Raw genomic sequence first — 18,629 nt, forward strand, 5'->3', positions numbered from 1 at the left:
GGAGGCCAGCCAACTACCCCTTGAAGTCAATCTGGTGGTCCTTTGTTCAAGATGCAGTCCTTTCTACCGAGGCAGCAGAATAGCAAACCTTCTTGCAGAGGACCACAGCAGTCCTTCTGAGTCTTCCACATGTCAAGAGGTGAGTCTATGGGCCCAATATTTACACCTGGTGCTGACTTTGAGGTGGGAGACAGTTCTGCAGGTTTTCACCCCAAGAGGTACTAGGAATTTCAGGCCTCCTTGTCCTAGCCCCAGCTTGTCTGGGGTCACAAAAGACTAGTGTCTAACCCTTTTTGAGTGTGCTGAGCAAGAGGCTTTGTTATGTGCAAGTGCTGTAGGTGACAGCACCTCCCCTCTATGAAGTCAGAGATGGCCCATCTTGCCAACATGTGTTCCCCCTTTGTGTCGCTCCCTGGGAGCAATACACAAAGGCCAAATGGCAGGTACACGGAGTCATTTAATCCAGGATACAGGCACCAATAGTAAGGACAAAAAAATGTAAACTTTCTAAAAGTGGTATTTTTCAGAATTGTGACTTAAAATGTGACTGTAGCTTTAAAGAGGGGTTTAAACTACATACCTTTAGATTAGTATATCTTAAATGTATAAGGCAACCCAACGTTATTCTATTGGAGAGGTAGGCCTTGCAGTAGGGAAAAATGAATTTAAGACTTATTCACTACCAGGACATGTAAAACGTAAATGTACATGTCTAACCATTTAGATAAACTGCAATATGGGCTGTTTAGGGCCTACCCTATGGCAGACTTACATGTATTAAAAAGAAAGATTTAGGCCTGGCAAAAGGTCTATTTTGCCAGGTCTAATAGGCAGTTTAAAACTGCACACAAAGGCTGCAATGGCAGGCTCCCTAGTAGCATTTATTTTACAAGCCATGCGTACTTTACTAGGGACTTACAAGTAAAATAAATATGTCAGTTGGGTGCAGGCCAATTGCACTATGTTTAAAGGCAGAGCATAATCACTTCAGCACTGGTTAGCAGTAGCAAACTGCTCAGAGTCCTAAAAGCCAACAAAACGTGTTCGGAAAACAAGAGGGTGAAGGCAAAATGTTTGGAGATGTTCCTGCAGAAAGGGCCAAGTCTCCAACCCCATTATCGTTCAACCCTTGCACCAGCATTGTGAGAAATTCTGTACCAAGCTGTACTTTAAGATAAGTGATAAACCTTAAAAAAAAATATTGCGTTAATTTAAAAACTCACGTCTTGTAAAAAAGTGAACAATATAATTAAAAAGTACACTAATGCGTATGAAGTGATGTCCATGATTTTCCATTTTCTTCATGTCATACGTGCTAATGCTCAAAATATACTATTATCATTGGACGTCATGTAAGTTTGGATCAACGGGTAGCTGGAGTATTCTGACACCTTTCAGGTCTCCAGGGCTGATTAATGCAGCATTGATCACAGAAGAATAACAGATGTTTAAAAACAATATTCATATAGATGTAATTGACCTATTTTGATTCTGCAAAATATGTACATTCAATAAAAGGGGCAGTGTTTTTTTTGTTTAAGACTGTTCTTTGAAGTAGAAGAAACATAGGAAACTTGAAGTCAAGTCTTCAAACTAAAACGCAAAAAAACATAAGAAATATCGTATCCAACAGATGGAGAGGAGACAGGAATATCTGAATCAAATAAAGACGAGCGGTAATACTGATATGATGACAAAATCAAAATGTACATGCAGCTTGTCCTGTAGTCCATACAGATACTGTTAAAAGTAAAACTACACGTCCCAAAATGCAAGGTCCCACTGACTAAAAGGCAGGACTGACTGGACGTGCATTATAGCAAGGTACCACTTGGGATGCCCAAAGTAGCATAGATCCCTTTTTATTCGTGCTGAATATATTTCTCATAAATCAGTTGTCATAAATGTATATATTTCTTAACCAAAAAGGGATAAATCTCTTAGGCCCATATTTATACTTTTTTAGCGCCGCATTTGCGCCGCTTTTTGACGCAAAAACGGTGCAAACTTACAAAATACAATTGTATTTTGCAAGTTTGCGCCGTTTTTGCATCAAAAAATGACTCAAACGTGGCGCTAAAAAAGTATAATTTGTATGAATTCCCTTTTAGTTGCAAATTGGCAGCTCTGCATTCCACAGGGAAATCAACAGCCCAGACCAGCTTGGTTCTCGTCGCTGTCTCCTTATTGCAGGTGCCCACACTATGCAAAGCACAGTAACACACCAGCCTTTGGGAATTCCCCTCTGCCCTCTCCTTCAAAACCCCTCCCCCACCCACGCAGCACAGGTGTGTGCTGACTGAGGGGCACTTTTGCAAGCAGCCCTTCTGCCAGCGATTGAGGTCACCATGCCTGCTGCTTCCTTCTCACACATCTTCACCCCCTGACGAGGCAGTGATTAATGCACACAGTCATACCTGCAGCAGCACCAGGACTGACACTTAACAAATATTAGCCCCGAGCGGAGGTAATTAGGCAGCGGCCGCCTGGTGTCCAGCCCTGGAGGGCCTTGTCAGCTGCAGGAACTAGAAGCTGTGTTGCTGCCACAGGCAATCATTTCAGACAAATGGAGGTCAGGACGATAATGTTCTTTGCTTTTTTTCCAGCTGTCTGAGGCATATAACTTGTGACTGTTCTACAGAATTGACAGCCATGCCGTTTTTCCTTTCAGAGCTGGAGCTTGGGCACCAAACATTTGCAAAATACCAAATAATTTATAGTGTTACTGGTATGTACAGTTCTAATGAACAAGGGACTCTTTCTGTAGGTGTGTACAGGCATCAAATGAACAATGAATCTGTGTTCTTGCAGTGCCCAGCGCTGCGGATTTCACCTGCTGTGCCCTGCGGAGTCAGAGACATCCCTACGGCGACAGTAATAATGATGTGGAAGGATCTCACTGAGAGCCATGGGCACTAACACTAGATTCTAAATCTGGTTATTCACTGCTATAACAAAAAATGGCAAACAAACGTTGTTTCCCACTTTGGCTCTGTCATAAAGGAGCTGCAGGCCAGGCTCACAGGGCTCTGAATGAGTCATGTCATCATGGACCTGGCTTTCTGCTCTGATAGAGAGCAGAGCACCACTGAGGGAGGAATGGTGGCGGTGGGTGGCAGGAAGCGAGGTGTTGTTCTTTTTAGGGGCGAGCGAAAAGCGCTCCGTCCTGTGTTGTAATCTCTCTTTGCGCTTCTAACCACGCCCATGTCACATCCGTCACTTTCATTGGTTCGTGGGCTTGCCTTTTCAAATTCGCTTGCTTTCATTAGTGAAAGGCATACATACGTCATGCCTTTTCCAGTGATTAGCCCTCCTCGAGCGCACCGGACAACTACTGAAAACATACAAGGCTCAATGTTATGTTTTCCGTCTGGTTTCTGGACTACTTTTTCTCTTTATTTAGCAGCACGATCTTGCTGGGCAGTGGTCGAGCACTTTGCATAACATCAATCCTGTTACATAGGTAATTGCACTTTTGCTGGTTACATAGATAATTGCAATTTTGCTAGTTACATGGATAATTGCACTTTTGCCGATAGGTTTCATTGCGAGTGAACTTTTATTTCCTTTTGTGTGTCTGCTTTGCGCTGATGGCGGCCGCCGGCTCACTTATGTGAAACTTTTACTTTCCAATTTATATGGCAAGAAAAGTCCGATTAGTTATGTGAAACTGTTTTACTTTTCATTTTCAATTTATGTGGCAAGAAAAGTCTGGTTAGAAGTTTACTGTGCTAAACGCACGACCCATTGAATTGCAAATGCTTGTTTGGCTTTTTTTTTTTTTTTACATTTGGTACAAGGAGGGGAAGTCATGTTATGTATGGGTTTCCCATTACCTTTCTGCCCCTATAGAGCAGTATACAGTAGGGGGGAGATAATTTTCGAGGGCTGTACAAAACATAATAATAGGAGGGTAAAAGGTGAATAACAGGGATGTTTTTCACCTCGGGTTTCTGAATGACAACTCTGATTGTGTACTATTCCTGTCATTCACTCTTAGCCATCCATAATACTGTATTTTACATTATTTGGTAAAACAGGGCAATCTGAATGTTTTTGGAATATCCCCAGTCATAGGTCTATTTGGTGTAATTATTGGTGTCAAGTGCCTTATGTCATGTGTAACACCTTCGGTCGGTTCTTTTATTATAGCCAACAACCCTTAGCAGGCCGAGATTTACTGCAATGTTAAAAGTGAAAGTGCAAGTCCAGGAACGCTAGTCGGTAAAAGGACAAGACTGGCAAAGATATCACACATGACATACATACACTTGGTAGGCATGCACCCATCCCTCGTGCATTTTAGCACAGTCAAAAACATAGGCCAATATTTAAAGGTTTTGTGGCGCAGGGCAGTGCAGCAAGTCACTGTGCGTCACAGGGAAAGGGCAGGAATGAATCATATTTATGCAGTACGGCACATTGCTGTCCTTTCCCTCTGCGCTGGTGCCCTTTTGGCAGCGGGCACCCTTGGTGCAAGGGTGCCTGCGTTGCATGCAGGATTGTTCTGTGCAGGAAGGAACACCTTTCTGCTCAAAACAATCCTGAGAGGCTTTTTTCTCGGAATGCAGCACACATAGAAAGAGGAAAAAACGAGGAGAAATAAACATATTTCTCCTCGTTACAATTCTCCTGGGAAGGTGCATCTTTTTGGCACATTCCCAGGTTCACAAGTTCTTATAAATCTAGGAATGTATCAAAATCCATGGAAGTTGTGTGGAAACACCCAGGCAACACCGAAGGAAATGCCTCCCTGGAGCAGAGTAATGTAATACAGCGATTTGCGCTGCGTTACATGATTTGAGATTTATAAAGCCACGCAGGGCCACCAAGGTGGACTCGCGTGACTTCATAAATCTCACTTAAGGTTTGCAGTGCTCTTGCACCACATTGCATGGTGCAAGAGTGACGTAAACCAGGCATAATATACGTTTTTTTCTGGACAAATTAAACTGTAGAGGTTTTGGTAAAGAATGTGCCTTGTCGAGAAACTGCAGGCATGGCTAAAAACCTCTAAAATAGATGTGAAACACTGTTTTGTTCACTTTAATACCAAGAGGACTGAGTGGAACCATCACTTTTAGCAGTGAGCACTCTGGACATGGGGGTTGTAAGCACATACATAGATTGGGCTATTTCTTTACAGTTTTTACGTGGACGAAAAATCCCAAGGGGATCCAATTCCATTTACCCTGGAATGAAAAATAAGTGGCACTGCTAGTGGTATTCTAAAGCAGTCCAGGAGTCGGGAGACTGTCAGCCGACATGCATGTCATGGAGAGGTTTACTCACAGCTATTTTGATTGGCACTAAGCAGCAAATCAGAATGTTCCAAACACAGGGGCATATACCGATTTGTTTAAAGATTAGCTTTTCATCAGAATGGCTGAAACAGCACACAGTTTCATCCGGTCTGATTGGCCACCCATTCCTATCCAATAACCATAGGTCCCTCTGGTAGAGCCATTTTGATTGACTGCTTTCAGTCAACAAGCATAGCTGTAGATAGCCCTTGGCTCTGAGAACTGCATATTTTACCCTAGAAGGCAATACAATCTAATTTAAGTTGCCTTCTACGTTCAGGCATAGAGCATACCCCTCTTTCTTTTCAATATGTGGTGCAAAGTATTGTGATTTACATAACAAAGTACGCTCAACAGGTAGACTAAAATGTTAGGCTTTGGAACATTGGTATTACAGAAATGAACTTCACTCATCCATACAACTAGTCATATAGATAGCAGTGAAACTATAAGGCCCAGAATCCAACATGTTATTTGTTAAAAACCAGGAAAGTGACTCCTAATGGAATAGACATGCTCCAACCATGACACGCCTTCCTGCCGCAGAGTAATGCAAGGCAATGATTTGTGTAGCCTTGTGTTACTCTAGATTTATCAAGCCATGCAGGGCACTGCAAAGTGGCCTTCCGTGGCTTGGTAAATCTCATTTAGGTCTTGCCTCGCTCTTGCATCCCCTTGCGTGGCACAAGGGCAACACACAACCCTGATAAACATGGGCCTTGTGGGATTTAACACTGTATAAACTATGTCTATATTGCCTTAAATATCATGTTCCTTGATTGTTTTACAGAAATTGGAATATCAGAGAGAAGGATATTTTTGCTATAATTAAATCAATGATCTTGGAGCCTCCTATAATTTTGGAGCACATGCAGCAGGGTCTACCAAAGCCTTGTCTATCTCGTTGGAGCATCAGCTGCAGAAATGTTTTTGCACTCAATGCACATTCAAGGCTTACACAAGACCTCGTAGCACTGAGGCTGCCATTTATCACAGTCTTTGCATCCCTGTTTTGTTGCTTATTGTGTTATGTTTGAGTATGTGGGGTGTTAAGGGATGGCCCCTAGGCAGACTAATTAGTAGGATATGTAATAATGTTGGAGGGTTAGAAATTACCATCTAATGTTACTAGGAAGCATGGCAGTAGGAAATACAGATAACACTACTTTGTTTACTGGATGCTTAACTCGGATTTTGTGAAGGGAGCTTGCACTACTGCTACATGCAATGTGCCTGCTGATGTGTGTATATGTGTGTGACTAGTGAACCTTGGACTGTTCCTCCTGGTGCTCTGCTGGTTCAGGGAGAATGAAGGAGCCCTGTACCACCTATGTTTGTGCTTATCCCAGTCTGTGTATGCGTAAGGAAGTATGCACTTTCAATGATATTGTTCTAATGTGTAGAGGTAACGTGCACTTCCCATGATTGTGTTGTAACTCTTCGTGTAAAGGTAGCATGCACTGCTTCTTCCATGCGGTGTTTGCGTAAAGAACTGTATGCTACTGCTACGCATGTTCTACATGTTTTGTGTTGCTGCTTCTTCTAGCCGTACCAGTTTTTGGCGTAATGTAAGCCCGCACTGCATCTGCCAGGCCATACCTATTCTGTGTGGGAGGACTATGCCTGGTTTTAATGTTTGACTTGGATTTGTTTCTGCTTCTCTCTCTGAGGGGCTCTCGACTAACATCTCAGGAACTCTGAAAGCAATTCTACCCTGCAGTTCAATGTTCAACTACATGCCAGACGACACTTGTTCCTCCAAACCTTTGGAAAGCTGTCAGATGTTCGTACAGGACCTAAGATGCTATGAAGTCACTCTTTTGTAGGAAGAGAAATCTCTTGCACTGAAAACATTCTAAATGTTTTCTATTTGTTTTTAAAGAAATCCTCCTTAAAATATAAAATGAATTGTTTACACATACATGCATGGATACATACCGGGAGTCCTGGTGGACCAGGAAGACCGGATTCTCCATTCTGTCCAGCTGGCCCCTGTGAAAAAAGTATCAACAAACAGTAGTTTCTAAAAATATTCAATTTGGAATGTGACTTCTACCTCAAGGAAGTGGCTCAGTGCATACTATTTTAAAATGAATCCTTAAATTCACAGAATAAATCTTGAGCATATCCGACCCTTCAATATGATTTCTATCTTGGTTCCTTCAATAATCATACTGATCAAACTCAAACTTTCAGTTTCAACTGCAAACAGCCTGCACTAAGTGTACACATAACAAATATTTAGACTAAAAAGGATGAAAGTTGCATGATTTGTTTCCTGCAATGCATAGACGATGATTACATTTCAATTTCTGCCTGTTGTGTATTTATCAAGGTAGACTGCCAAATCTGCACTCTGAACCTCATCATAACATTGGGATGAGCGGGCTTCCTGCAACACAGACCGTGTGCCCCGTTGCTTCTTACAGAGAGCATTGGGGTGGTAAGTTAATAGGACTGCATATGCCTTTTTGGTACTTTGGTTCTGTTCAGGTGGATAATGAATTTTATACGAAATATACACCTCTTTCTCAAATTGCACAGTATTACCAATAATTCAAATTCATTGTTTCAAATATAACTGGGTGCCCAGTTTCCAGAAGAGATTCATGACTGGGTAAATGTGTGGCAGTCCTACATTGACAAAGCCTGCCCGGTGTTCAAAAAGCCAATTTATATGTCTGTCCTAGCTTGATGTAATGTCATTTTTAATGATCCCTGAAATATAGTTTTTGGGGGACCTTATATTTTAGTACAAGTGTCTTAATATTGATTTTTGGAGGTGTTAAGTTTTGCATTTCCTAGACTGGTGTTAAAGCCAGGTTCACCAGCTGGGTAGAAATCTACCTACAGTAATTATTGTTAATTAGGTTTTCTAAGCCAACACCCTGAGAGTAACATGGGCTGTTTACCTAAATAGTGCTCTCATGGTAGACAGTGTGATTTTTCTCTCACTGGTCTCTGCTGTGGGTAAAATATCTGCAAGAAAGGTAAACTTAAATATAGGAGAAGACACTCACAAGGACCACTCAATTCATTACATAGTAAGTTATTGTGTGGGGGAAGGAATAGTTGGGCACCTCTTTCCCACAAGAGTAGCCATTACCTTCTGTTATTGCTACTCCCGGACAAAGGAAGGACAAGGCAGGGAAAGGCTTTGAAGCTAGCCTTTGTGGTACAAACTGAAATCTCACGTAAAAGGCTGACTGTACAGCCAAACAGTATCAAAGGCTTTCCCTTTGATGGAGAGAATGATGTCCCTGATTAGCACTGGTGAGAACTAAGGGTTAGATTAGCATATCAACTGACCAGAGGCTGTCCTCTTCCATGTTGGAAAACCTAGGAATTATACTTCCTGAGATAGCTCCAGCCAGAAAATATAGAATGTGCTTTATATTATAGGGGGGACAGCATGTGAATGATCAGAAATAGGATATATTAGGGTAAGATCTCTCTCTATCACCGCTCCCTACTCCCTATGCATTAAGGCTCCCACCCCCTGTAGTTCAAGATGCTGGTAGGGCCTTGGCAAACAAGACAAGACTATAAATGTCATATTTCTCTTACCTAAGGAAGGAAACAAGGAGTTATTTGAATAATCAGAGTTGTAGGCCATTCTCATGGCCAGAGACACTGACCTCATTAAAATCTACAGAAAGGAGAGGGTTAGAGCATCTTTGAAATTCAACCTGCAAGCCAGTGGGATTGGACTTTATATGAAGACTTCTCTGACGAAGGTGGTCAAGTAGCCTATCTACCATTGCAGTCAGTGGGCTACTTCTCTAGAAATAGTTTTTTTAAAATGGGGGACTTTTGGGAGTGACCAGATACAGTCCATTTAGCTTCCTCTGAAGTATGAAATTTGGGCTTTGACACGTTTCAAATCCCAGAGGCGCAAGACAAGGTGCCACCAACAAATGTGCATCCTTGATGGGCAAGCCTTTCTGGTTTATCCTGCTCAAGGTTTCTTTACTTGAGGTTGAGGTTTCTACAGGTTCACAGAAACCAGTTGTGCAAAATTGCAAAGTCCTGAACAGCTGAGGCTCATACACATATCCTTCTGAAGTGTTTTAACTTCAGAAAAAGTGACTAAGTCCCAAGGTATTTAAATAAGAGAATATCGGAGAATCCCAATATTGCTAGGATATGGAATTAACACACATATGCAAAGAACATAGTGATTCCTCTTAAAAAATATTGATTTGGTGACATATAAATTGCACATGTTGGTATTGAAGTTAATTCTGGAAACTTGGGCGCTATTAAATATGCATGAAGAACTTCTATATAAAGTACCCAAATATGTGAATGATGCAAATGTGATATTTTGTCACAACAGTAGTACAATATATAGGCTAAGTGCCACATAAAGTTGAGGTGATGGTGCTGTGCTCCAGACTATCCAACATGCTATACCACTGACAGAGAATAGAGAAACATGAATAACTAATCCAATGCCTGTCAAACAAACAGAATAAGGAGAGGCAGATTCTTAAAGCTGTGTTTCAAAAGGTTTGTGAAAGAGAGACAAAAGGACGGTCCAAATCAGTTTTGTCCATCATCAGGACAAGGTGTAAGACATCTGTGGTAACCCCTAAAATGATATGGATGTAAAATATGTAAAAAGATATTGTAATTAGCGATAACTGGAATTAGATTCATCAAAAGGGTACGGTAAAAGAAGAACATACTTACCTCAATATCACTTTAAAGAAAGAAAAGTATTGCTGAAGAATTCCAACATAATACCAGTATTTGTGAAGAGTAAGGCCAAAATAATAATAAATAACAATTGTGCATTGGTAGGGAGCTAGACAAACCTAGGACAAAAGGGGGCTAAAAAGGGGTCCGAGCTCACATTCAATAGAAATTAACTGCATTTGGGTAAAACCCTCTAATTATCTGGAGAACAATATTCTGCAAGATAAAATGGTAAAATAATGCTTACAGTTGGAACCACTCGAGGATGAACAAGAGAAATAGCACCTCCCTGTTAGAGGGAAGAGCAAACTACGCCGAGGCAGTGGCTCACATACGTAGTGCATCATTGCTGCATGGCTGACAAATGTGGATAAATTTACAAGTCTCATCCCACATAATAAAAAACAAAGATGGACGCACACCTGAAGTAGGCCACTAAAAGTCATGGGGCAGGAATAAAGGAGCACAAGAAATTTCCTGAGTGCCTATGGGGGATTACGTACTTTGCATTGAATAGAGGCACAGTGTAAAAATTCTAATGTATGTGGATATATAATGCGCGAGAATATACACAGAAGAAAAACTTGGCAAGTGGAAATTGCCTGTGGAGAAGTCACCAGAATCAGGGCAACTTTGACATGGTAATTCTGTGTCCAAAAAGATTGTTTATTTGATTAGCACATTCATGAAGAAAAGTTCATAATTCATTCCTCCATCCGTCCCGTTCAACAGATGAGTGAATGGCTGGCTAAGGATTTCTCAAATAGGCTGATGTTATTGTTTGTTGATGTTTTGATATTTTATTTATACTGCTTGTCGCAAACACTTAAACTTTTGTATTCCACTCATAAACAATTTTAGTCACTTTCTGTCTTTATTGTTTATTCCTTGAATTTTTAATTTTTAATATAGAATAATAATCTTGCTTGGTTGACATAACACTTTCTATTCTTTGGTTGTATTGATGTGTTGAATAACACATCTTCTGTGAAATACAGGTTTTGAAGCCACTTGTGTTTATCCAACTGCAGGAGCCAAATCTGTAATTATTGCTTTGCTATTACATTTGATTAGTCCACTCACTGTCTATATTGAAATCTAGATTATGCCAGAGAGATTAATGTCCAACAAGCAGAGATTTTGAGTTGGATTTCTAGCCTTTCCTTCTATATGTGAAGCAGTGGGAAGTTGTTCAAGTAGATGCCAACATGTACATAAGTTTGCTAGTGCAATATGTCAATCAAAAACAAAGATTTGTAGGGTAAGACGCAAACTTACTCTTTCGCCTTTTGCTCCTTCTCGTCCGTTGAGTCCCGGTGGGCCTAGGGACCCCTGCAAATAAAGCAGAAATCAAACCCCTTTAATATTATGTTTTTGAAATAGTTCTAATAAAGTCATTTTAGAACCACTAACACAATATTCAAACTATTGAAATGTTAGTCATCAAGATATTTGGTTTAATTGTTTCATTACCATACACGTAGGTAGTTTAATTATAAAAGCGATATCATAACAGCAACAATGTTGTGTTTACACACCAAACCCTTCTAAGATCCCTCTTCATGTGTCTTAGGAAATACTAAGGGCGGGAGAATAATACTTTTTTCAGAAAGATATGCACATTCAGAAGAAAAATGCACAATTCTTTTGTAAAACTACATATACTAAATAAAGTATATTATGCCGTCATCACAACTAACTTCACCAAGAAGGTGCATTTTGCACCAAAAAATGTAACATGAAATAACAGCAAGAGAGTGAGTGGTTTGAGAAGAATGTGTCTCATTTGAGCACATTTTCTTCTTGAACTATTTTCCAGCAGGCAAAAATTATGATAAATTTGAGATATTACGGAATAGTGAAAATTTTGCACATTTCCCATAAAGCAGTGCTCTGGAATTGTGCATGATTGCAGCAATATTAGAAACAATGAGCAAAAAATGTGACTTGGCATCCCTTACTTATGTAAGCTTGCCATCCATTTGGATATGGAAAACATCATTGTGGTTCCATTGTTTAACCTGTGCAGACATCTTCATCATGACATTTGTTGTTGCATTGACCTACTTATGCTCCCAACTGTAATAATCTCCCAGATCGAAGGTTTATTACGCTTGGACAAACATATACACAATGTGCTTCATCACAGGTGGCCAGCACATTTGCTTCCTTTGATTTATCTGCATCATAAAATATGTTAATAAATGCCTTGAAATTGTTTATGCTAGTAGACTGTTTCTATGTGTTTATACAAGAGTACTGTTATATCAATGGAGTCCTGAGATATTATAAAAAAATACATACATGAAAAAAGCTAAAAGAATCCATTGATGCCTAATATAATTTCCCCCCCAGGTTCTTTTTGGTATATTTGGCATCTGTGGTTTTTTACAGTTCAACAATGATATTCAGATGTATTCTTGTGCCACACAAGGAACATCTTCCACTTAAGGCGTCCGACTTATAAAAACAAAAATATGACAATGGACTACTTGAATTAATCTCAACCACTGAAAATTACTTGGTCACATTCTTAAATATCCCTTCTGCCCACAGTGTCACTCCAGACAGAGATCAGCCAGAGGCAAATAGGTGTTGATCTTCCTATACTAGGAACAGTCCTGCCCACACAGAAAGGCAAGATACCCTCCAGGTGGGAACACAGGCAGCCTCAGAGCAGTTTTGACCTTTTTGTGGCCTCATCAATATAGTGCAGCTTAATTTATATGGGACCGAAAGCAAGGGACACAGATCTGGGTATTCCCTTGGCAATTATGGTGCCTCACTTCTAAATACAAAAAAGTGATGGATGAAATGCTTGACTTATTCTCAACAACTCGCATTACAGTCATGGCTACAGAAGGTACATCCCAAAGGGTAAAAACATAACCAGCTTGCAAATGAACTGAAACATTATGAAAAAACAACAGGAATCAGTTGGAACTGTTCCATTGACTAATGATCAAACAAAATTAAAGAATGAAACTATATTAAAGTAGGAAACTATATATACACACATATTTCTTGCCCGCTGGCGGTCGCCAGTAAGTAGTTATAGTTAGGACCATGTTTCCATTGAAAAAGCGTTTTTGACTTGTGATATCTTTGGCAGCGTTTGACGAACTTTCACAAAATGTTCAAAAAAATAGTGGCCCGGTGATTCTTGTTGTGCACAGGAAGTTATGGGGTGAACCATCAAGCGGGGGCAGAGAAAATGGGGGCTCAAAAAATGTTGCGTGTCCTAGGACCTGTCAACACGTCTACAGCCTGAACAACTGGACAGATTTACACCAAATTTGGCAGAAAGCTAGCTGCCGGTACGCAGATTGTGCTTTTTGTTATTTGGTCTAAATCAGTTCAGTAGTTTAGGAGATATTTAAGGGCAATTACATTTCTATATCTCTGGCCTCAAATATTTCGTGAAATTTGTGATTTTTCACGAAAAGGCATGCAAAAAGAAGTATTGCAACTGGCTGACCCCAACCTGCCTAGAAAGTTGTGACCATGATTTTATTTCACAGGACACGGTCCCAAGGGGTGGAAATTCAAATTGAAAGTGGCATAAGGGGTCAGGGTGAAGGTACCTTGGCCCCAGGGATGTGATATAGGTGTGTTTTAGGGGCAAGTTATAGGATTAATATCATTTTGCGTCTCAGTGGGCGATATTCATGAAAATCTGAAAACTTTCGCAAATTTCCATGATTTATTTGCAAAATATTTGCAATTATGGAAAAAATTGAAAGAAAACCCACACTCATTCATGGACTAATTCATTGATTCATACATACACTTAGAGGCTAAGATGCCCACTCTTAAACCCACTCAGACACTCATGCACCCACACAGACCTACTCATACACTTACAGACCAACTTTCCGACACACTCAGACACTCACGTACCGACTCACACATCCACTGACAGCGACAGGCCCTGTGGCCAACCTGTGCTGTGCACTGCCAAAGGCCATGCATGGTGTGGCGTCGGGTGGTTATAAGGGCTTGAGTGGAAGGCCTGGCTTCAAGGTCAGGCCTTGCAACCAACCCCCGCCAAGGGTTGGAATAACGTACAGTAATTAAAATTACTTCACATTAAAAAAACATCGAAATTCACTGAAAAAACCCAAAGGTTACAGGGACGTTGTAGTTAGGTTCTGAATTTATTCTTACAAAACCATAGAAATTCAGCAGTTATAGTTAGAGTTCATTCATGTAGCTATAACTCGCGCCCTAAGGTAACTATAAATAGCAACTTCGCCATGCACAGCTAATTACCCCACATATGTCATTGATGAGATCTTGCAACATTTGCAATAACATTATTGATAAGGAAACTGTGCATGGCAAGGACATTATAGTTACCTTACGGCGCGAGTTATAGCATAAATTCAGAACCTAACTATAACGTTCCTGTCACCTTTGCTTTTTCAGTAACTATATATATATATATATATATATATATATATATATATTGGTAGACCTGACAGCCTTAGGGTGGTCACCCCTAACTTTTTGCCTGCCTCCCTCCACTTTTGAGATACTGTTTTTGCTGGCTTTTAGACTCTGCACACTACCACTGCTAACCAGTGCTAAAGTGCATATGCTCTCTCCCTTCTCTCCCTTTAAACATGGTAACATTGGATCATACCCAATTGGGCTGTTTAATTTACATATAAGTCCCTAGTAGAGGGCACTATGGGGGTCATTTCGAGTCTGGCGGGCGGCAGTAGCCGCCCGCCAGGCGGGAACCGCCATTTGGCCCCCACGCGGCCAAAATAGCGCTGCCGGCATTCCAACCTTCCCGCTGGGCCGGCGGGCGCTAACCATGTTAGCGCCCGCCGGCCCAGCGGGAAGGAGGCCTGCAACACAGAAGCCGGCTCCGAATGGTGTTGCAGTTGCACCCGTCGCGCTTTTCACTGTCTGCTAGGCAGACAGTGAAAAGCTTCATGGGGCCCCAGGACACCCGTTACCGCCAGCCTCTTCCTGGCGGTGAAGGGGGTCAGAATCCCCATGGCAGCGCTGCTTTCAGCACTGCTTGCAGAGCTGCCATGGCGGATTCGCCCAGCCGGGGCAAAAACATCGGGAAACCGCCAGCCCCGGTTTTCTGACCGCGGCTTTACCGCCGCAGTCAGAATGGGCTTGGAAGCACCGCCAGCCTGTTGGCGGTGCTTCCGTCATTCGCGAGACCGCCAGGGTCAGAATGACCCCCTATATGTGCCCAGGGCCTGTAGATTAAAAGCTACCAGTGGGCCTGCAGCACTGATTGTGCCACCCACTTCAGTAGCCCCTTAACCATGTCTCAGGCCTCCCATTGCAAGGCCTGTGTGTGCAGTTTCACTGCCAATTCGATTTGGCATTTAAAAGTACTTGCCAAGCCTAAAACTCCCCTTTTTCTACATATAAGTCACCCCTAAGGTGTGCCCTAGGTAACCCCTAGGGCAGGGTGCTATGTAGGTAAAAGTCAGGACATGTACCTGTGTAGTTTACATGTTCTGGTAGTGTTACACTACTGTGAGACCTGCTCCCTTCATAGGCTAACTTTGGGCTACCCTCATACATTGTTTGAGTGGTAGCTGCTGATCTGAAAGGAATAGGAAGGCCATATTTAGTGTGGCCAGAATGGTAATGCAAAATCCTGCTGACTGGTGAAGTTGGAATTAATATTACTATTTTAGAAATGCCACTTTTAGAAAGTGAGCATTTCTCTGCACTTAAATCTTTCTGTGCCTTACAATTCACGTCTGGCTGGGTTTAGTTGACAGCTCCTTGTGCATTCACCCAGACACACCCCAAACACAGGATACTCAGCCTCACTTGCATACATCTGCATTTTGAATGGGTCTTCCTGGGCTGGGAGAGTGGAGACCTGCTCTCACACAAAGGACTGCCACAACCCTTATTGGGACCCTGGCAGACAGGATTGAACTGAAAGGGGACCTGGTGCACTTCTAAGCCACTCTTTAAAGTCTCCCCACTTCAAAGGCACATTTGGGTATAAAAACAGGGCCTCTGCCCTACCACCTCAGACACTTCCTGGAGAAGAAACCTGAACCAGAACCTGCACCCTGACAAGAAGAACTGCCTGGCTGCCTAAAGGACTCACCTGACTGCTTTATGAAGAGGACTGCTGCCTTGCTGTTGCCCTGCTGTCTTGCTGCTCTCTTGCTGTGCTGCAGAAGTGCTCTCCAAGGGCTTGGATAGAGCTTACCTCCTGTTCCCTGAAGTCTCAGGACCAAAAGGACTTCTCTCCTGCAACTGAAATCCCCGTGCGGTGAAAGTTTGACGCACCACCTGCCAAGTACCACGCACAGCCTGCTCGCGGTGAAAACATCACAGTACGCCGAGTCCGGAGCGACGCAGCCCGACTTCATGACAGAAGATCGACGCAGCACCAGCGACGTGACCGGAACTTCGACGCATGGCCCAACTGGATCGACGCAAGCGACTCAGAACGATGACGCCTGACTTCCTGAGAGGAATCAACGTAGCGTCTGACGTGCAGAAGAAATTTTCACGCATCGCCTACTGGAATCGACGCAACCCATGTGACTTTGCTCTGCAAGCCCAGGATTCCCCGGAGCGTCTGAAGACCCTGTGCAACCCAAAGAGGACCCAAGTCCGCGTGCCGGAAAACTACGCAACGTCTTCCCCGCGTGGAAAATAACAACGCAAGTCCGTGTGCGAAGGGGCGAAACCGATGCACTCTCACCGTTTTCCATGCATCTCCTCCTCTGCGGTCCCTTGCGAGGATTTTACAACGCAAACCAGGTACTTTGTCCTGCAAGAGACACTTGTTGTTTCTAGGAGAACTTAAGACACTTTGGTGGTCATTCTGACCCTGGCGGTCTTTGACCGCCAGGGCGGAGGACCGCGGGAGCACCGCCGACAGGCCGGCGGTGCTCCAATGGGGATTCCGACCGCGGCGGTAAAGCCGCGGTCGGACCGGCACCACTGGCGGGGTCCCGCCAGTGCACCGCGGCCCCATTGAATCCTCCGCGGCGGCGCAGCTTGCTGCACCGCCGCGGGGATTCCGACCCCCCCTACCGCCATCCAGATCCCGGCGGTCGGACCGCCGAGATCCGGATGGCGGTAGGGGGGGTCGCGGGGCCCCTGGGGGCCCCTGCAGTGCCCATGCCACTGGCATGGGCATTGCAGGGGCCCCCGCAAGAGGGCCCCTACATGTATTTCACTGTCTGCTGCGCAGACAGTGAAATACGCGACGGGTGCAACTGCACCCGTCGCACAGCTTCCACTCCGCCGGCTCGATTCCGAGCCGGCTTCATCGTGGAAGCCTCTTTCCCGCTGGGCTGGCTGGCGGTCTGAAGGCGACCGCCCGCCAGCCCAGCGGGAAAGTCAGAATTACCGCCGCGGTCTTTCGACCGCGGAACGGTAACCTGACGGCGGGACTTTGGCGGGCGGCCTCCGCCGCCCGCCAAGGTCAGAATGAGGGCCTTTTTATTGCTTTTACAAATAATATTTAACTCTAAGACACTTGATATCACTTTCAGTGATATCCCTACATTTACTTATTTCATTCTTAATCGTTTTTGACCTGCATTTATCCAGATAAATATTATATATTTTTCTATACATTGTGTGGTGTGTTTTTGTGGTGTTATATTGTGGTATCGTATGATTTATTGCACAAATACTTTACGCATTTCCTTCTAAGTTAAGCCTGACTGCTAAGTGCCAATCTACCAGAGGGTGGGCACAGGATAATTTGGATTGTGTGTGACTTACCCTGACTAGAGTGAGGGCCCTTGCTTCGATGGGGGTAACCTGACTGCCAACCAAAGACCCCATTTCTAACATATGTATATATATATATATATATTTATATATATATATATATATATATATATGCTTTTGTAGGAGTGGTTGAGAAAGGGGCTGCGTCTTTGATGAGCTCTCAGGGACTTACTGATTGCAACAGGAGGTGTTCTTGGCTCCCAATGACCCTCAGCAGTCAAGGGGACTTCACCCCCAATGAGTAGTGTGCCAGGAGGTGAGTTTGCAAAGTGGTGTAGAATGGGGGCGGGGCCTCTGGTGAGTTCTCAGCAATACTGCTGTGTGGGCCTTACTGGTGGTAACAGGAGGGATTCTTGGGTCGCAATGACCCTCAGCAGCCAAGGGGACTTCATCCCTCAATCAGGGGAGCACCAGAAGGTGTGTTTGCAGACTGGTTGAGGAAGAGGGCGGGGCCTCCATGGAGCTCTTAGTAATTTAGCTGTGTGGGACATACTGGTGGTAACAGGAGGGGTTCTTCTCCCCCACCGACCCTCAGCATGCAAGGGGACTTCATCCTCAACCATTATTGCGCCAGAAGACGCATTGCAGAGCGGTGGAGAAATGGGGCAGGACCTCTGATGAGCTCTCAGCAATACTGCTGTGTGGGACTTACTGTTGGTAACAGGAGAGGTTCTTGGCCCCCAGCAACCTTCATCATCCCTGGGGACTTCATCCCTCAAAGAGTAGTGCCTGGGAAAGCGCCTTTGCAGAGTGGTGGAGAAAAGGGACAGGGCCTCTGACGAGCTCTCAGCAATCCCACTGTGTGGGACTTACTGGTGATAACAGGAGTAGTTTTTGGCCCCCAACAACCCTCAGCAGCCAAGGGCACTTCACCCC

General features: G+C 43.4%; 1 protein-coding gene across 1 annotated transcript in view; it reads right to left on the reverse strand.

Moving 5' to 3' along the window:
• The window catches only part of COL22A1 (collagen type XXII alpha 1 chain), a 900,581-nt gene that overhangs the window by 394,523 nt on the left and 487,429 nt on the right, over positions 1-18,629 (reverse strand). The window contains exons 14-15 of the mRNA XM_069220797.1: positions 11,283-11,336; positions 7,242-7,295 (exon numbers count right to left, since the gene is read on the reverse strand). Of these exons, the coding sequence (XP_069076898.1) occupies positions 7,242-7,295; positions 11,283-11,336 (108 nt within the window). The remainder of the gene's footprint in view (positions 1-7,241; positions 7,296-11,282; positions 11,337-18,629) is intronic.

This window comes from Pleurodeles waltl, chromosome 2_2 (genome assembly GCF_031143425.1).
Source record: "Pleurodeles waltl isolate 20211129_DDA chromosome 2_2, aPleWal1.hap1.20221129, whole genome shotgun sequence".
Classification (NCBI taxonomy): Eukaryota; Metazoa; Chordata; class Amphibia; order Caudata; family Salamandridae; genus Pleurodeles; species Pleurodeles waltl.